The following is a 20,955-nucleotide window of genomic DNA, read 5'->3' as shown; positions in this document are numbered from 1 at the left end:
TACAGGCGTGAGCCACCGCGACCGGCCTCCAAGTTGCTTTCAAGAGGTAACCACGGTGAGTAAGCGGAATGTGCTCTGAGGGGTAGAAGCAGAAAAAGTACCTGTGGAAAAGGCATGTTTCCGCTTAGCCTACGGATAAGCTAAATGTAGAGCTGACTTGGGTTTAGTAGTAAGGGGCAGCAGCTAATGCAAAACCGTTAGCTTCGGGAACAGGACAACCTGGATTCTAAGCCCATTTTTGCCATCCTGTGATCTTCACAGGTTGTACTTAGCCCTCTCTGAGCCTTAGTTTCCTGAAATTCAGGTAGGTTTTGCTCAACCTTTGTATTTCCCACCATCTTTAGACCAAGCACTCTGGCGCCTCCAAATTGAAGACAGCAGCTACGGAACTGACGTAATGGGTTGAATCAGCCTCAGCCGCGAAATGCCGACTAATCACAGGCACTTCCGGTGGCCTGGACAAAAGGTTTGAAGTCCCTGGGACCGCACTTCCGGGTAATTAAGGCTACGCTTTAGACGCCAGGGCCAGCGAGTCGGAGCCGCGTGACTCGGGTGCCGCGACTCCGCATGCTCCCGCCCCGGCGCCCTCTTTCTCGCGGGCGGGGCGGGGCACTGAAGGGGGCGGTCCAGGACCCTGACTTGTCTCGCGGTTACTGGGCCGGCGCGAGCGCGCGAGACTCGGGGGCGGCACGGGGCGGGGTTTAGCCTGTGGTGGGCGCTGCCGGTGTTTGCAGGGCGTTGCTGTGCTCGCTGGGCTAAGGTCGTCTCGGGTGAGGAGGTCGCGCCGGAAGTGGCTCTGGCTGTGGCACTTCGGCGTAGTAAGGAGCCTGCGACAGAGTTTTGTTGTTTAGGGGGCGCGGCACCGCACCGCTCCCTTCACCTTGCAGCAGCCATGGCGAAAGGCAGAGTCCCCGAACGATCGCAGATGGGTGCTCACCACACGACCCCCGTGGGGGACGGGGCAGCGGGGACGCGGGGTCCCGCGGTGCCTGGCAGCGGAGACCACCAGAAGGGTGAGTGGGCCCGGGGAGCAGAGCCGGGGGTGGCCTGAGGCTTCTGTGTATCGGGAGGGGAAAAGGACCACCGCTGGTCTCGGAGAGTTGGGGGGAAAGAGGGGGCCTGCTGGCGCCGCGGCGGGAGCCGAGACCGTGGGGGAGTTGGGCTTGGGCGCTCGCGCAGCACAAGGCCAGACGCCTAGTAGGTGCGTTGTAAATGCTGTTTGAGTAGAATTCACTTAAAAGAAGGGATGACACTGGCTTGTTGACGCTCAGGTAGATTGTAAGGTTGATGATAACGACGCTAGGCAGAGCTGGAAGGAGCTGTACTGTAGCATTCGTTGCGTTGTTTTTACAGATGAAGAAACTGAGGCCCAGGGTGGGTATATGACTTATAAAGTCATAAATTCAGATCAATGAAATAGTAGTTAGGAGCAGGGACTTAATACTTCCAGGTGGCAGTACACCTGGGTTTGAGTCCCTGCCCTGTTTACTTGTAACCCTTGGACTTGGTAACTTTCAAAAAAAGCTCAGTGTCTGAACTGTGAAATGGGGATAATAATATCTACTTAATAGATGGTGCGTGGGTTAAACGAAATAATTCACTTAAAAGATTTAGAGTAATGCTTGGATATGAAGTGGGGGCTAAATAAATATTAGCAGTTACTTAGTTACAGCTAAGGTCACTCATTCTAAAGTTTATTTCCCCACTACATCATCCTGACATTTCTCACGGCTTTTTTTTGGTTTTTGTATTCTCTTTATTCCTACTGCCTCTATAATTGCAGAATCTCACGGCTTTAAATATTGTTTTAAGGAAAAAACTGTACGTAGAAACTAAATACTTTGATTCCGTGTTGGCCTGGAATTGTTCTTTAAATGATTTTAAAGCTGATAAACCTGAAGTGATCCTAACAAGTTTGTCTGTAGCTCACACAGGTGTGTTCCACCACCAGTGATGGCTAAGGAGAACTTCTAAGAGTGTGTAGTAGAAAATGTTAATGTATTTTCGAATAATTTAAAATGTCTCCAACAGTCTAATTTGGCTCTGTCAGCCTTATGTATTTGGGTATTTTTCCAGCTTACATACGCTGGAGCCAGGTAACTTCATATAACTTCAAAAACTCAGAAATGAATCGTTGTTAATGTATAAATCAGCTCTGAATAAAAGAAAGATTGTTTTGAAGACTCTACTACTGAGGGTGACAATATTCCAAGGTCTGGGTTTCCTGAAAAAGTGTTTTCCAGATAGGGCATCCCTAAAAATTGACATCTCATTTGAGGTAGCAGCCAGTTGTATTATTCATGACTTTTACCTAAAGCTATTCAAAAAATAAAACCTTGAAACTTCCAAAGTGCTCTTTTTTATCTTATTACAACAAAACATTCAACACAGTTATTCTTATGATGCTGTCCCGTAACATCTATAGATCACAAATCTATAGGAAGACAGGGAAGAGATGTGAAGGCGTGCCTTCACTTCATGGTGAAGTAAGGCCTGTTTTTAGTGGCTTGAGACAGGGCCTTGCTGTGTCATCTATGCTGGAGTGCAGTGGCATGATCATAGCTTGCTGCAGCCTCAGCTACCTGGGCTCATGCGATCTTCCCACCTCAGCCCCGTCAAGTAGCTGGGACTACAGGTGTCTGCCACCATGCCCAGCTAATTATTTTTTTTTTTTTGTAGAGAAGGGGCCAGGGTGTCTTGAAGTCCTGGGCTCAAGCGTCTTCCTGCCTTGGCCTCCCCAAGTGCTGGAATTACAGGCATGAGCCATTGTGCTTTGCCAGATAAGTAAGGTTTGGATAAGTAGAGAGAAGGGAAGGGTATTCCAGGCTAGGAGAAAGAGACTAGTAGGGTTGAAGGTTAGTGTGAAACTTTTATGTGTGTAGGTAAGGAGATTAACTTGTCAGGAGCAGAGGGTTTCTGTTGGGTGGTAGTAGGCGATGAGGTTGGCCTGTTCAGGATGTGTCAGAATGTTCCTGTAAATTCCATGATACTTGGGAATGAATTTGTATTCTATTAAGTGACACACATGTAACTTTGACAAATAAGTAGTTGTCATCATATGTATGTTTGAACTGTTTTACACGCTATCTGCAATGTTTGGTACATTTAGTGGATTCCTTGCCATTACTCTGGCCTCTAGTCTCAGAGCTAAGCCTAGTAGACTGTGGACCACTTTGACTACTTGAGTAAGGCAGAGGTAACACGGAAAGTCTAATTTTTGCATGATGAAGATGAGAGAGCAGACAGGAGGTGAAACTAGTTAAGAAGCTCTTGAGAATGCATCAAGCCCAGGCAGCGGTGGAAAGGCTGGAGGACACACCTAAACATGTGGAATCCCAGTGCCAGGCAGCCAGGGCCAAATCCATATCCACCCAACATTGGGTGCCCTGGAGGTTCCAATCCTGCCCACTCACCACCTATCAACCCACCCTTTCCCCCAGGCCCCTGTCCTCCTCCCCCAGGAGCTCCGCAGGGCAACTCAGCTTTCCCCCCAGGTTGGCCCCCTCATCCTGTGCCACAGCCAGGGTATACAGGATGCCAATCCTCGGGTCCCTACCCTCCTCCATACCCACCGTCTGCTCCTGGAATGCCTCCTGTGAATCCCTTGACTCCTAGCATGGTCGGACCAGCAGTGATAGTGGACAAGAAGATACAGAAGAAAATGAAGAAAGCTCATAAAAAGATGCACAAGCATAGCAAGCATTCCTCCTCCTCTTTTAGCAGTGATTCTGACTGAATACACGTCCTGGATCCTTCCCTCAAGTCTCACCAGTTCTGCTCTCCTATCAAGCTTCAGATGCCATGTTGTACTGGGGGAAAGTAGCCCTTTTGCTCCCCACCCCCTACCCCCGCCTGAGCTTCACCCTGCTGTTGATCCCTGAGTGGATAGGGAAAATGGGAAGAGGATATAGCTTGGATAGATCATATAGCTAATGAGTTTAGCAGGGGAGCTGTTTTTTGAAGATGATGAACTAATGTTGAAGACAAGTTTGAGATCTGTAAAATGTGATTTTTTACTTCTGCTTATAATCCTCGTGATTGGGGAGGATTGTGGAAATTTAATTATGACGAAAAACCTCTATCTTTTTTGTAATGTTGGCATACTTGGGGAATTTAGTGGAAAATACATTCCCCAGCAGGCCTTTTGTTGGTTGCACTAACTGCAAGGTTGCTGGGAGTAGAGTCTGTTTGGTCGATGAGCTTTGACTGCTGTTTTGGAACCTTACCTCTCCTCCTTAGCCCAGTATGCTATGTCAGGTCCTATTCTCATTCTCCAGCTCTCAGTCCAAATAAAGTTATTTCTCCTGGTTTAAAAAAAAAAAAAAAAAGGCTTTTAACCTAATCGGTTTGAAGATGGCTGGACCAGAGTATATAACTCTTTTTTGGTGGTGTTTGCCCCGACCTATGTACCTATGTATTTACTAGCAAGTTCTCCATTTTAACTTAAGAGAGCTGGACTATGTTTTTCTTTTTTTTTTTTTTTTGAGACGGAGTCTCGCTTTGTCACCCAGGCTGGAGTGCAGTGGTGCGATCTCGGCTCACTGCAAGCTCCGCCTCCCGGGTTCACGCCATTCTCCTGCCTCAGCCTCTCCGAGTAGCTGGGACTACAGGCGCCCACCACCACGCCCGGCTAATTTTGTTGTATTTTTAGTAGAGACGAGGTTTCACCGTGGTCTTGATCTCCTGACCTCATGAGCCACCACGCCCGGCCATGTTTTTCAATATATAAGTCATGACCCTTGTGAGGGGTGTGAAATCAATTTGATGCCTAATAAAAAATAAGCATTTTTAAAAAATGGAATAGAAGAGAAAATATCAGTGCTTTGGGATTAAATGCTGTTGTTGTTTTTTTTAAATCTTTTCTTGAGTTATATAGATTTTGTGTACTTAGGCTGACATGGTGGCTCATGCCTATAATCCCAGCACTTTGGGAGGCCGAGGCGGGTGGAACATCAGGTCAGGAGTTCAAGACCAGCCTGACTAACATGAAGAAGCCCTGTCTCTACTACAAATACAAAAATTAGCTGGGCATGGTGGCGCACACCTGTAATCCCAGCTACTTGGGATTACAAGTAGGAGAATCACTTGAACCTGGGAGGTGGAGGTTGCAGTGAGCTGAGATAGCGCCACTGCACTCCAGCCTGGGTGATAGAGCGAGACTCCATCTCAAAAAAAAAATAATAATAATACATTACTTGGAACACAATCAAAAAAAGATTGAAAAACACTGTCTCAAAGTTGGTTTTATTGCTTCTAGAGGACAATATTGTTCTTTTTTTTTTTTGGAGACGGAGTCTTGCTCTGTTACCCAGGCTGGAGTGCAGTGGTGCGATCTCAGCTCACTGCAAGCTCCCCCTCCGGGGTTCATGCCATTCTCCTGCCTCAGCCTCCCAAGTAGCTGGGACTACAGGCGCCTGCCACCACGCCCGGCTAATTTTTTGTATTTTTAGTGGAGATGGGGTTTCACCATGTTAGCCAGGATGGTCTCGATCTCCCGACCTCATGATCCACCTGCCTCAGCCTCCCAAAAGTGCTGGGATTACAGGCGTAAGCCACCACGCCCGGCTGACAATATTGTTCTAACTTGGATAATCCAGATCCCTGGTCTAGATCTTGCCTTGCTATTTGTTCAACAAATACTCCTCAGGGTCTACTATGAGCAAAGTACTGGCTTACAGAAAGAAGGAAGCTCTGATTACTGTAGATGAAATCTAAGACTAGACTTGGCAGCTGAATATCAACCAAAGCATTAGTATGATTTGTTGATGTCAGTCTCAACCCAGGTATTATGTATCAGAATTTTTTTGGTCGACAGAAAACCCACTGGAACCCTTGCTGAAAGGGAGTTTATTGGTCCATGTAAATAAATCAAGTGATGAGTAGGATTTGGTGGCATCAGGCTGGAGCCAGTTGCTCAGCATCTTCAGGATCAGATTTTTCTTTCTTTTTTTTGTGTTTTTGAGGTGGAGTTTCACTCTTTTTGCCCAGGCTGGAGTGCAATGGTGCAATCTTGGCTCACCACAACCTCCACCTCCCAGATTCAAGCAATTCTCCTGCCTCAGCCTCCCGAGTAGCCGGGATTACAGGCACACGCCACCACGCCCAGCTAATTTTGTATTTTTAGTAGAGATGGGGTATCTCCGTGTTGGCCAGGCTGGTCTTGAACTCCTGACCTCCAGTAATTCACCCGCCTCGGCCTCCCAAAGTGCTGGGATTATAGGTGTTAGCCACCATGCCCGGCCAGGATCAGATTTTTCATATCTTGATTTGCTTATTGGATGTCAGCTTAACCTTAAGTTTGGTTCCCCTTGAAGCTTCAGGTAAGCTAAATGCTTGCATGTTAATTTTGAGAATCTTTGTCCTAGTATTACAGATGAAGTCTTGCTATTCACTGATTAGATTGCCTCAGATCAGATGCTTTTCCCTGAACCTATCATTATTGTCAGTAGGTCATCAGAGTAACCTGATTGGCTCAGCCTGATTCATATTCTACATGTAGAAGAAAGAGTAGGAATAGAGCTAAATCAGTTTTCCCAATGACATGGATTTCTGTGATGGATCACTTAGTGATTTTTCTGTATTTGTGCTAAACCATTGTGATGTAGGAATGAAGAAAGTGAATTTGTATTACTGATTTTTGGTTACATGGCTGTAAGGAAAGAATAAGGATTTCAGTCAAAGGTGCTAGTTCAGATGATACTTGGAGTCCAGGCTGGCATGGAAGGAAGAGAATGAAGAGTCCAACAGAAGGGAGAAAATGGAAGAAGTAAGCTCACGGAAGAAAAACGCAAGGAATGGAATATTCTATTTAGCAAGTTCTCCATCTTAATGATTTGTTGATTTAAAATGTCCAAGGTTGGCCGGGTGCGGTGTCTTGCTCTGTTGCCCAGGCTGTAGCGCAGTGGCTTGATCTTAGCTCACTGCAACCCCCGTCTCCCAGGTTCAAGTGATTCTCATGCCTCAGCCTCCCAAGTAGCTGGGATTACAGGTGCATACCACCACGCCCAACTAATTTTTGTATTTTTAGTAGAGGGTTTTGCCATGTTGGCCAGGGTGGTCTGGAACTCCTGACTTCAAGTGATCCATCCACCTCGGCCTCCCAAAGTGCTGGGATTACACGCATGAGCCACTGTGTCTGGCCTCTGTGTGTGTTTAAAAAATGATTTTAAGGCCGTGCGTGGTGGCTCACGCCTGTAATCCCAGCACTTTGGGAGGCCGAGGTGGGCGGATCACGAGGTGAGGAGATCCGAGACCACGGTGAAACCCCGTCTCTCTAAAAATACAAAAAATTAGCCAGGAGAGGTGGCGGGTGCCTGTAGTCCCAGCTACTTGGGAGGCTGAGGCAGGAGAATGGCGTGAACCTGGGAGGCAGAGCTTGCAGTGAGCTGAGATTGCGCCACTGCACTCCAGCCTGGGTGACAGAGCGAGACTCAAAAAAAAAAAAAATATTTTATTGGCTGGGCACAGTGGCTCATACCTGTAATCCTAGCACTTTGGGAGGCTGAGGCAGGCGGATCACCTGAGGTCAGGAGTCTGAGACCAGCCTGACCAACATGGGGAAACCCCATCTTTGCTAAAAATACAAAATTAGCTGGGTGTGGTGGCGCATGCCTGTAATCCCAGCTACTTCGGAGGCTAAGGCAGGAGAATTGCTTGAACCTGGGAGGCGGAGGTTGTGGTAAGCTGAGATCATGCCATTGCACTCCAGCTTGGGCAACAAGAGTGAAACTCCATCTCAAAAAAAAAAAAAAGATTTTATTTTATGATACTTCAGCTGTTTAAATTTATACTTGATATTAATACCATTTTCAATTAATTTTTTTAATGGTTTAAGACCTTTGAAATAAAGTTTATTTCTGATAGTATTAAAGTGGATTCTTGTGACCTTAAGAGACTTGTTGGCCTGTAAGCTTATGTCCTTAGGATAAATGGATTTTTTTTCCTTTGTTCGTGGTGGGATCAAGTATATCTAGAAAACGCTGAATACTGAAAACTAATGGACTAGATGACCAGTATGAGTCATTCCTAAGATCTCGTAGACATAGGAATATTTTGCTTTTCAAAAGTTTTGTTATAAAAGTAGTAAGAGAATTAAGGAGCTACTAGAGGGACATTAAATTATTTTTCAGGATGGATTTATGCATATTAGAAGTTAAAGGTACTTGTAAGAGGGAAAAATTGAAGATGTTGGGTATATGGAGAAGACAGAATTCAGAGAGCAAGATATAGAAGGAAGTGTGTTGATATTTAATGATAAGATGAAGGGAAAGGGGCAAGGGAAGATAATTTTGTGAGCAAATCTTGAGGGAGAGATTGGGGTGCTCATTAAAGTAGGAGGCAGTATCATTGGTTGCAATTTGTAAAGGAAGGTAAAATCAAAGGCTTAAAGTGACTTGAAATAGCTCTTTTGGGGAGTGCTATAAAAGAATTACTGTTTGCCAGTGATATCCGTAATTGAAGTTAGAAAAACATGTCGAACGTCTTGTAGGCCAAGAGTGTGATTCTGGCTTTCTTTTTTTTTTTTTTTTGAGATGGAGTCTCGCTCTGTTGCCCAGGCCAGAGTTCAGTGGCGCCATCTCGGCTCACTGCAAGCTCTGCCTCCTGGGTTCATGCCGATCTCCTGCCTCAGCATGCTGAGTAGCTGGGACTACAGGCGCCCGCCACTGTGCCCGGCTAATTTTTTTGTATTTTTTTAGTAAAGACGGGGTTTCACCGTGTTAGCCAGGATGGTCTCGATCTCCTGACCTCGTGATCCGCCCGCCTCGACCTCTCAAAGTGCTGGGATTACAGGCGTGAGCCACCGTGCCCGGCCAATTCTGGCTTTCTTTAACAGTACCTTTGGCCTGGGAGGAGGTTGGCAAAGCGTATAATGGGGTAATTCAGACTGGGAATTAGTATGGTGGAAGCTTTGGAGGTTACTAAATACAGAGTACTGGCTGGGCGTGGTGGCTCCCGCCTGTAATCCTAGCACTTTGGGAGATCGAGGTGGGTGGATCACCTGAGGTCAGGGGTTCAAGACCAGCCTGGCCAACATGGTGAAACCCCCTGTCTACTAAAAATACAAAAATTAGCTGGGGGTGGTGGCCCATGCCTGTAATCCCAGTTGCTTGGGAGGCTGAGGCAGGAGAATGGCTTGAACCCAGGTGGTGGAGGTTGCAGTGAGCCGCGATCACACCACTGCACTCCAGCCTGGGTGATAAAACGGGACTGCGTCTCAAAAAAAAAAAAAAAAAAAAAGGAAAGTGCTGGTGTGAGTAGCTGTAAATGCTAAAAGGCCCATGCGTGTAATGTGGCCATAAGAAGGCACATTATAAATGTGTATACTATAAATTTAGACGTAGACCTATAAAAACAAGATTTATGACTTTTTAATCTATGTTTAGAACTCTAAACTAAACTCTGGGTTTGTAATTATACCCAAGGATTGTTGAATTATAATTGCCAGCATTCTCTGTTTACCAGTTTGTGTGAAAGGAGAACCTCAAAGTGGAATGTCACTAGGCTTTATTGCATCCTCATCAGTTGTTTTCTTGTGTTACTAAAGAATACAATGCTTGAGAAAGTTTGCCTAATTTTAGAGAGTGAGGAAAATATCAAGGATTTTTTTTGTTTGTTTTTTTGAGACAGAGTCTTGCTCTGTTGCCCAGGCTGGAGTGCAGTGGCGTGATCTCCACTCACTGCAAGCTCGGCCTCCTGGGTTCATGCCATTCTCCTGCCTAAGTCTCCCGAATAGCTGGGACTACAGGCATCCGCCACCATGCCTGGCTAATTTTTTGTATTTTTGGTAGAGACGGGGTTTCACTGTTAGCCAGATTGGTCTCGATCTCCTGACCTTGTGATCCGCCCACCTCGGCCTTCCAAAGTGTTGGGATCATAGGCGTGAGCCACCGCGCCTGGCCAGAAAATATCTATCAAGTTAAACCTAGATGTTAATTTTGTTCAAATGTCTATATATTTCATCATTCAATTGTTATAAGACAGGTAGTGATTAGAGACATGTCTACTCAAGGAAAACTCAGGGTAGTTAATGTTCTTTAGTCCAGTTAAACACTTGACTCCTTTCATTCATCTTATTCCTTACTTTAGGACTGGCGAATTCATTATGTAAAGAAAGAAAAATATTGTAGTTTTAGAGTTAGCATACTAAAAGCCTGATTTAATTTTTAACCTAAGAGGAGTACATTAGGCTGGGTGTGATGGCCCACACATGTAATCCCAGCACTTTGGGAGGGTGAGGCAGGAGGATTGCTTGAGCCCAGGAATTTGAGATCAGCCTGGGCAACATAGCATAGTGGGACCCTGTCTCTATAAAATACAAAAATTAGCTGGGCGTGATGCACGCCTGTAATCTCAGCTACTTGGGAGGCTGAGGTAAGACGATATCTTGAGCCTTGGAGATCCAGGCTGCAGGGGGCTGTGATTGCACCATTGCACTCTAGCCTGGTTGACGGAGTGAGACCCTGTTTCAAAAAAAAAGAAAAAAAGACTAAATATTACCTACCTAAGTCTTTTAAAATATTTAGCTGCATACAGTACAGGATAGAAGGCTGACTCTAGGCCGGGCACAGTGGCTCATGCCTGTAGTCCCAGCTCTTTGGGAGGCTGAGGCGGAAGGATTGCCTGAGGTCAGGAGTTCGAGACTAGCCTGGCCAATATGGTGAAACCCTGTCTATACTAAACATACAAAAATTAGCCAGGCATGATGGCGGGAGCCTATAGTCCCAGTTACTCGGGAGGCTGAGGCAGGAGAATTGCCTGAACCTGGGAGGTGGAGGTTGCAGTGAGCCAAGATTGCGTCACTGCACTCCAGCCTGGGCAACAGAGTGAGACTCCATCTCAAAACAAACAAACAAAAAGCTGACTCTTTTCCCATCTTTTTTTTCCTTTTTGAGAGCGAGTTTCACTCTTGTTGCCCAGGCTGGAGTGCAATGGTGCGATTCCTGCTTACTGTAACCTCTGCCTCACGGGTTCAAGCGATTCTCCTGTCTCAGCCTCCCAAGTAGCTGAGATTACAGGTGCTGACCACCATGTCAGCCAGGCTGGTCTCAATCTCCCAACCTCAGGTGATCCACCTGTCTTAGCCTCCCAAACTGCTGGGATTACAGGCGTGAGCCACTGCACCTGGCCCCTTTTTCCATCTTTTAATCTTCAACAAAATTTCCACAAAGTCCATGAATCTTGCCTTCACTCAGCCCAGCGATCTTGCTTTCCTATAAACTCTATGCCCCTTTTAACTCTACTCTTCCTTGTCGGGAGAAGGGGAATGTCTAGCTAGCTAATGGTAGCATCAGCTTCTTAGGAGCACAGAGTGAACAAAACATTTAGTGCCGAATAGATGTTTAGCGGACAGTCCTAAGCACAACTATATTTAAGTACATAGCTTGGATAGAAGTTCTAAAGATAATTTCTAAGAAAGGGGGAAAGATCTGTCATTTTTTCTTAAAAGTCATTCTTATGTATGCAGGTATCTTCAGGATAAAAAATTTATTAATGCCCTGGTGCGGTGGCTCATGCCTGTAATCCCAGCACTTTGGGAGGCCGAGGCGGGTGGATCATCTGAGGTCAGGAGTTCGAGACCAGGCTGAACAACATGGTGAAAACCCGTCTCTACTAAAAATACAAAAAAGTTAGCTGGGTGTGGTGGCAGGCGCCTGTAATCCCAGCTACTCCGGAGGCTGAGACAAGAGAATTGCTTGAACCCAGGAGGCGGAGGTTGCAGTGACCCGAGATCATGCCACTGCCCTCTAGGCTGGGCAACGGAGCAAGACTCCGTCTACTAAAAAGAAAAAAAAATTATTAGTGGTTTTGAAGGTTTTAAAAGATGCTCATAATATTAAATTATTTTTGTTAGTTTTTCTTATACTCTGGACCTGATTCTAGTAGGAAAGTAAGTTAAAACTGGGCTGGGGCAAGTTAGTTGGATTTAAAAGTAGCATACCTTTAAGAAGTGTATAATGTGAAGTGTATCTCCAAAACAGTTAAATATCTATAATTCATCCATAATTAATATCTGTCGCCCAGGCTGGAGTGCAATGGCGCAACTTTGGCTCACCACAACCTCCACCTCCTGGGTTCCAGCAATTCTTGTGCCTTAGCCTCCCCAGTAGCTGGGACTACAGGGGCGTGCCACCATGCCCGACTAATTTTTTATATTTTTAGTAGAGACAGGGTTTCACCAAGTTGGCTAGGCTGGTCTCGAACTCTTGACCTCAGGCAACCTGCCCACCTTGGCCTTCCAAAGTGCTGTGATTACAGGAGTGAGCCACGACACCTGGCCTATAATTATAAATTATCATAATGGACATCCTGAAAAAAATACACTACTTTCGTGTATAATGTGTCTTTGTTTTGATGTCAACCTATAGAAAACTCAATACATATATATATATGTATATATTACCCTCATTCTTTACCTACTTTATTGAATAGCTTTTTATTCAATAAAATAGAAAAATAACTATTTTAGCCTTGTGAAAACGGTTTGTGTTTAAATAGGTTTTCTAGCCCGGTTCAATGGCTCATACCAGTAATCCCAGCACTTTGGGAGGCTGAGGCAGGAGGATTGCTTGAAGCCAGGAGTTCAAGACCAGCCTGGGCAAAATAGTGAGACCTGGTCTCTAAATCCAAAACCAAAAAATTGCTGGGCGTGGTGGCTCACGCCTGTAATTCCAGCACTTTGGGAGGCCAAGGGGGACAGATCACGAGGTTAAGAGATCAAGACCATCCTGGCCAACATGGTGAAACCCCATCTCTACTAAAAATACAAAAATTATCTGGGCATGGTGGCGTGTGCCTGTAGTCCCAGCTACTTGGGAGGCTGAGGCAGGAAAATTGCTTGAACCCAGGAAGCGGAGGTTGTAGTGAGCCAAGATCACGCCACTGCACTCCAGCCTGGTGACAGAGTGAGACTCCATCTCAAAAAAAAAAAAAAAAAAATTAATTAACCAGACATGGTCACAAACACCTGTGGTCCCAGCAGTCAGGAGGCTGAGGCAGGAGGATTGAAGCTGAAGGCGTTCAACTCCCAAGAGTTGAAGGCTGCAGTGAGCTATGATTTCACCACTGCACTCCAGCCTGGGCAACAGAATGAGACACCATCTCATAAAAGTAAATAAATAATAAATAAATAAATAAATAGGGTTTATATTTATAAACCAAAACAACATTTTTTATTCAATTGGATTTAGTACACCCTGATGCTTTTGCTACTTTTTGCTGATTATGCTTTCTTTTTTTAGAGAATTTGAGTCAATATAACAGGAGGCCTCAAGATATGTATTGAATTAGATAATAATCAGAGCATAAATGTGATGGACAGTTAGGCATTTGTTATTACAAGATTCTGAAGAGACCTTTTCATGTTTGACCTACCTGATATGTTTAAAGTGTGTTTTTAATTCTCTGTGCTCCAAAAAAGCATACATATCAATATGTCTGTGGGTTAATGAACTAGAGTACTAAGAGACAGGCATGCTTGGTTTATTGTTCCATGAGAAGGTACCTTTTGTACCATATTATGACCCTCTTCCTTCCTGCAATAAATTTTAGAAGTAAGAGTTGAGCAAATCTCCTTTTTGAGATTAAGATGAAACATAACAAAGTTAGAATAATAGGGACTGGTTGGAGGCCGGGCGCGGTGGCTCACGCCTGTAATCCTAACACTTTGGGAGGCCAAGGTGAGCAGATCACCTGAGGTCAGGAGTTCGAGACCAGCCTGACCAACATGGAGAAACTCCGTTTCTACTAAAAATACAAAAATTAGTTGGTCCTCGTGGCACGTGCCTGTAATCCCAGCTACTCCAGAGGCTGAGATGGGAGGATGGCTTCAACCTGGGAGGCAGAGGTTGCAGTGAGCTGAGATCGTGTCACTGCACTCCAGGCTGGGTGACAGAAGCTGGGCCACAGAGCAAGACTCCATCTCAAAAAAAAAAAAAAAAAAGGCCGGGTGCGGTGGCTCACGCTTGTAATCCCAGCACTTTGGGAGGCCGAGGTGGGCGGATCATGAGGTCAGGAGATCGAGACCACGGTGAAACCCCGTCTCTACTAAAAAATACAAAAAATTAGCTGGGCGTGGTGGCGGGCGCCTGTAGTCCCAGCTACTCGGAGAGGCTGAGGCAGGAGAATGGCGTGAACCTGGGAGGCGGAGCTCGTAGTGAGCCAAGATTGTGCCACTGCACTCCAGCCTGGGCGACAGAGCGAGACTCTGTCTCAAAAAAAAAAAAAAAAAAAAAAAAAAAAAGAAAAAGAATAATAGGGACTAGTTGGGAAGTTAGATTGTTTAGATTACTGAAAGTAGGAAAAGATTATTTAGTTTTTCACATAACTAAAACTTTATAGAAAACTTGTTAAATTTAATGAATAGTTAAGAATAATTTATATTTAGTGTTATCAAAGCACTAACCTAAGCAGTTCTTATTTCAACAGAAATTACAGGTTAATTATAAGTAGATATTAAAATGCTTTGGAGACTGGGCACGTTCGCTTACGCCTATAATCCCAGCACTTTGGGATTTAGTAGAGATGGGGGTTTCACCATGTTAGCCAGGCTGGTCTTGAACTCCTGACCTCAGGTGATCTGCCCGCCTCGGCCTCCGAAAGTGCTGGGATTACAGGCGTGATCCACCACGCCTGGCCTTGTTCATGTAATTTTTTAAGCTAATACTGAGATTACCTTTTGAGGGACTACAAATACTCTCCCATTGTTGGAGTTGCAGAGGTACCCAAAACATTTGAGATTCAAGTTTATATTCCGATGCATTTGGTACAAAGAGAAAGTACAACTTTTCTCCAGTTGCATTTGTGAATATTTATGTTCTTAAAACAGTTGAAGTAATTGCCAAATTACCTCATTTTTCCAAAGGGGCCATTTTGTCTATGCTGTTGGCTCCCAGTATAGAAATATGAAATTGGCGGTATGTGATAAAATTTAGAGCATTTAGAACAATGTTCTTTTTTCCCCTTTGGCTTATCAATAAGCCAGTGTTACAGAGTCTGGTGTTCTGCTTTTTCTTTTTTTTTTTTTTTTTTTTTTTTTTTTGAGACGGAGTCTCGCTCTGTCGCCCAGGCTGGAGTGCAGCGGCGCAGTCTCGGCTCACTGCAAGCTCCGCCTCCCGGGTTCACGCCATTCTCCTGCCTCAGCCTCTCCGAGTAGCTGGGACTACAGGCACCCGCCACCACGCCCGGCTAATTTTTTTGTATTTTTAGTAGAGACGGGGTTTCACCGTGGTCTCGATCTCCTGACCTCGTGATCCGCTCGCCTTGGCCTCCCAAAGTGCTGGGATTACAAGCGTGAGCCACCGTGCCCGGCCAAGTGTTCTGCTTTTTCATACTTCTAAAATGGATATATCCCCCCAAAGTAATATATCCAGTTAATAAACTTCAAGTACTGTACAGTGGTTAAATTTAATTAATTATTGTTATTATTTTTTTAGACGAAGTTTTGCTCTTGTTGCCCAGGCTGGAGTGCAATGGCTCTATCTCCACTCACCGCAACCTCCACCTCCCAAATTTAAGCAATTCTCCTGCCTCAGCCTCCGGAATAGCTGGGATTACAGGCATGCACCACCATGCCCAGCTAATTTTGTATTTTTAGTAGAGACGGAGTTTCTCCATGTTGGTCAGGTTGGTCTCGAACTCCCAACCTCAAGTGATCTACCTGCCTCGGCTTCCCAAAGTGCTGGGATTACAGGCGTGAGCCACCGTGCCTGGCCCAGTGCTTAAATTTGATGTCACATCGTTTTAGGCAAAAGCGTGCACCATTTTCTGGAAAGAAAGCATTTACAAAAATTACTTGCTGGCATGTCTTCCTTTATATTTATCTTAATGATACCTTCTTTTTTCTTCCAGAAAAGTCCTGGGCAGAAGCTGGATCAGCAAGAATGTCACTCCTTATATTGGTGTCCATTTTCTTATCTGCAGCTTTTGTTATGTTTTTGGTATATAAAAATTTTCCTCAGCTTAGTGAGTAAGTATACTGAGAGATAAACTGAAAATGTATAGATATTTATAAGATGAAAGTGGATCAAGGCCAAGTGCAGTAGCTGACCCCTGTAATCTCAACACTTTGGGAGGCCGAGGTGGGTGGATTAGTTGAGTCCAGGAGTGCGAGACCAGCCTGGGCAACACGGCAAAACCCATGTGGAAATACATACATATATATGTGTGTGTGTGTATATATATATTTAATATATTTATATACACACACACACATACATACATATATATATATATATATACACACACAGTTTTTTTTGAGACAGAGTCTCGCCCTGTCACCCAGGCTGGAATGCAGTGGCATGATCTCAGCTCACTGTAAGCCCTGCCCCCCAGGTTCAAGCAGTTCTCCTGCCTCAGACTCTCGTAGCTGGGATTATAGGGGTGGGCCACCACATCCAGCTAATTTTTTAATTTTTAGTAGAGATGGGGTTTCACCATGTTGGCCAGGCTGGTCTCGAACTCCTGACCTCAGGTGATCCACCTGCCTCGGCCTCCCAAAGTGCTGGGATTATAGGCTTGAGCCACTGTGCCCAGCCTGGAAATATATTTTAGAAGGGCAAAATATCCCAGAGCTATTAACCCTAGTAATACCACCCTGGTATAATCATAGATTATATGAAGGACTACTAAGATGTAGTTAGACTTTCAACCAGGGCCAGCCTGATGTGGTAATGGAGAACTATGAAATGTGATTTCAAAGTGTCAGGAAGGTCATGTTTTCTCCAAATTGCCTTCATTCACAATTCTTTTTCTTTTTTTTTTTTTTCTTCATTTGAGATAGTTTCACTCTATCGCCCAGGCCGGAGTAAGTGGTATTGATTTTGGCTTACTGCGATCTCTGCCTTCTCTCCTGAGTTGAAGGATTTTTGTGCCTCAGTCCCCTGAGTAGTTGGGATTATAGGTGTGTGCCACCACGGCTGGCTAATTTTTGTATCCCAAACTCCTGGCCTCAAGTGATCTGCCCACCTTGGCCTCCCAAAGTACTAGGATTACAGGCGTGAGCCACTGTGCCCAGCCCCCCCCCCCCCTTTTTTTTTTTTTTTTTTGAGACTGAGTTTTGAGATTGTTGCCCAGGCTGGAGTGCAGTGGTGCCATCTCAGCTCACTGCAACCTCCACCTCCCAGGTTCAAGTGATTCTCCTGCCTCAGTCTCCCGAGTAGCTGGAATTACAGGTGTGTGCCACCACACCCAGCTAATTTTTGTATTTTTAGTAGAGATGCGGTTTTGCCATGTTGGCCAGGCTGGTCTTGAACTCCTGGCCTCATATGATCTGCCTACCTTGACCTCCCAAAGTGCTGGGATTACAGGCATGAGCCACCGTGTCCAGCCTAGAGTCTTTTTAGTTTTATGAATTTCATAAGTAGGAACCTTTAGTTTACTGGGTATCTTACTGGACTTGAGAAAGAGGGGCTCACACCTCTTTTGAGGCAGGATGTTGCTCTGTTACCCAGGCTGAAGTGTAGTGGCACAATTATGGCTCACTGCAGCCTCAACCTCCTGGGCTGAAACAATCCCCTGCCTCAGTTTCCCGAGTAGGTAGGAGTACAGGCATGCACCACCATGCTCTGCTAGTTTTTTAGTTTTTTGTAGAGACGGTGGGTGCTGGGATTACAGGTGTGAGCCACTGTTCCCAGCCATAGGTCAGTTAAATTTTTTTTATCATGTAAACAAATGAGGACTCATGCCTTTAGTCCCAGCACTTTGAGAGGATCACTTGAATCTAGGAGTTTGAGAACAGCCTGGGTCACATAGCGAGACCCCATCTGTATAAAAAACTTCTATTTATTTATTTTTTTTTGAGACAGAGTCTCACTCTGTCGCCCAGGCTGGAGTGCCGTGGTGCAATCTCGACTCACTGCAGCCCCCACCTCCCAGTTCAAGCGATTCTCCTGCCTCAGCCTCCCAAGTAGCTGGGACTGTAGGTGTTTGCCACCATGCCCAGCTAATTTTTGTGTTTTTAGTAGAGATGGGGTTTCACCGTACTGCCCAGGCTGGTCTTGAACTTCTGACCTCGTGATCCACCCACCTCAGCCTCCCAAAGTGCTGGGATTACAGGCCTGAGCCACTGCGCCCGGCCTATAAAAAATTTTAAAATTAGCAGAGCGGCCTGGCAAGGTGGCTCATGCCTGTAATCCCAGTACTTTGGGAGGCCGAGGTGGGTGGATCATCTTAGGTCAGGAGTTCGAGACCAGACTGACTAACATGGTGAAACCCCATCTCTACTGAAAATTAAAATTAATTAAATTAAAATTAAAATTAATTAAAAAAAATTAGCTAGGCGTGGTGGTGGGCACCTGTAGTCCCAGCTACTTGGGAGGCCAAGGCAGGAGAATGGCGTGAACCCGGGAGGCGGAGCTTGCAGTGAGCCGAGATCGTGCCACTGCACTCCAACCTGGGCAACAGAGCGGGACTCTGTCTAAAAAAAAAACAAACAAACAAACAAACAAAAAACTAGCAGAGCATAGTGGCATGTGCCTGCAGTCCCAGCTACTCAGTAGGCTGAGGTGGGAGGATCACTTGAACCTAGGAGATGGAGGTAATATTGAGCTATGATAGTGCCTTTGCACTCTATCCAGCCTGGGTGACAGAGCATGGGATCCTGCCTATAGAACAAACAAAAAACAGAAATGATCATGATATGCATGAAACACAAAGGTGATTATTCGAGGCTTTCCTAAGCAAGAAATCATTCAGTTCCAAACAAAGTGCCAAATATAGAGTAAAAGTAATGGAAAACTTGCAGTATTTTGTGGACTTTGATCTGTGATATTCAAGAAAATTTTGAACTGCGCATTTGTTACATTTTTACTTAATTTTCATTGTAAATTATTATTTAGTTTATCATCAGGATTACCCAAAATGATGTTAAATGTTTTTAATATACTAACATCAGTGGTTCTTTTTCTCTTTTTTTTTTTTTTTTTTTTTTTTTTTTGAGACAGAGTCTCACTCTGTTGCCCAGGCGGGAGGCTGGCTGCAACCTCCGCCTCCCGGGTTCAAGTGATTCTCCTGCCCCAGCCTCCCGAGTAGCTGGGATTACAGGTGTGCACCACCACGCCTAGCTAATTTTTATATTTTTAGTAGAGACGGGGTTTCAACATGTTTGCCAGGCTGGTCTCGAACTCCTCACGTCAGGCGATCCACCCGCCTCGGCTTCCCAAAGTGCTGGGATTACAGGCGTGAGCCACCATGTTCCTGGCCAGTGGTTCATTTCTTGTATTCAAGTTAAAATTTGTTTCAGTGTTGGAACAAATGCCTTTAACCTTTGGTTTGCGTCATCCAGAACCTTCATATATAAATTACCTCTCTGATTCTGCTGAGACATTAAAAAGAAAAAATTACCTGTCTCATGAAAGTATATTAAAGTATTAAAAAATAATTTATAGCCGGGCACGGTGGCTCACTCCTGTAATCCCAGCACGTTGGGAGGCCAAGGCGGGCGGATTACCTGAGGTCAGGAGTTTGAGACCAGCCTGGCCAACATGGTGAAACCCCGTCTCTACTAAAAATACAAAAATTAGCCAGGCATGGTGGGAAGTGCCTGTAATCCCAGCTACTTGGGAGGCTGAGGCAGGAAACTCACCTGAACCCAGGAGGTGGAGGTTGCACTGAGCCGAGATGGCGCCAATGCACTCTTGCCTGGGCAACAGAGTGAGACTCTGTGTCAAAAAAAATAATGAAAATAAAACGAAATTAATAATAATTTATAGGCCAGGTGCGGTGGCTCACTCCTGTAATACCAGCACTTTGGGAGGCCGAGGCAGGAGGATCACTTGAGCACAGGAGTTTGAGACCAGCCTGGCAACATGGTGAAACTCCCTCTCTACTAAAAATACAAAAGTTAGCTGGGCATGGTGGTGCACGCCTGTGATCCCGGCTTCTCAGAAGGCTGACGCAGGAGAATCGTTTGTACCTGGGAGGCATAGATTGCAGTGAACTGAGATTCCACCACTGCACTGCAGCCTGGGCAACAGAGCAAGACTCTGTCTCAAAACAAAAGAAAAAATTATAAACTTTTAAACTTAAAAATTGCTGATTTAGACTTAACAGATCAAGGCATCAAATCATTTTGGATAAAACTTCATGTTGTGAACTTGACTTTGATATTGGCAAAATTCTGTTCTAAAATTTTTCACTTTATTTCTTTAGAGAAGAAAGAGTGAATATGAAGGTTCCCAGAGATATGGATGATGCCAAGGCTCTAGGAAAAGTTTTATCCAAATACAAGGACACCTTTTATGTTCAAGTACTTGTAGCTTATTTTGCTACATATATTTTGTATCCTTTTAACTGAAAAAATGTTTTCTAATTTTGTTCAAGAAAAAGTGTAAAAGGTCTGCTCTTCATTTATACATAAGCATTTTCCTTTTAAAATTTGTTATTGCAGTGTAACAATATTAAATAATTGAAAAATTAAAATGGAAAAAATTATCACTTTAATCCTATTTCCTGAACTAATTGTTTTTATGTCTGAATATTTATTACAAGTTCTTTTGTATTCTGCTTTTTTAACTTATCATTTTCCTTTACTGCATATTATTAAGATGTTTATTTTATGGGTTTGATTAATAATTGTATTCATTAACTGACATTAGTTTATATAATTATTTTGAATTACTAGTCACCATAGTATTTTTATAATTGTTCTCTTAGGTTTGGAGGTATAATTTGTTGTTAATTTTTATAGATATGTATTATGAATCTCCTATGTTCATGTTTTTTTCTTGCCTTGTTTCTTTTGTAAATTCTTAAGATACTTATTCAAAGGAATGAATGTTTGTTACAATTTTTAATATATATTGTATAGAAATATATTACATTTTAACTAGTCGGGAAAATAGCTTCATTTCAAACTGCTTATGCTATGGGTGCTTAATTTTGCAAATTGTGGAGTTTAATTTTCATTTCTGATTTGTTAATATCATTTATTCTTATCCAAACTGTTTTCCAGATCTTCTC

At 44.3% G+C, this 20,955-nt stretch overlaps 1 protein-coding gene across 2 annotated transcripts in view; it reads left to right on the top strand.

Moving 5' to 3' along the window:
* The first annotated feature begins 574 nt into the window (after positions 1-574).
* Positions 575-20,955, top strand: part of TMEM41B (transmembrane protein 41B) — a 36,513-nt gene continuing 16,132 nt past the window's right edge. The window contains exons 1-3 of one of the 2 annotated variants that reach the window (XM_003254924.4): positions 575-1,013; positions 15,847-15,964; positions 20,146-20,274. In XM_003254924.4, coding sequence (XP_003254972.1) covers positions 893-1,013; positions 15,847-15,964; positions 20,146-20,274 — 368 coding nt within the window. In that variant the 5' untranslated portion in view covers positions 575-892. The remainder of the gene's footprint in view (positions 1,014-15,846; positions 15,965-20,145; positions 20,275-20,955) is intronic. The other variant, XM_030829385.1, reaches the window with a different exon arrangement.

This window comes from Nomascus leucogenys, chromosome 15 (genome assembly GCF_006542625.1).
Source record: "Nomascus leucogenys isolate Asia chromosome 15, Asia_NLE_v1, whole genome shotgun sequence".
NCBI classification, from domain to species: Eukaryota; Metazoa; Chordata; class Mammalia; order Primates; family Hylobatidae; genus Nomascus; species Nomascus leucogenys.
Note: the sequence above shows the minus strand (reverse complement) of the source record. Positions and strands in the feature narration are given on the sequence as shown.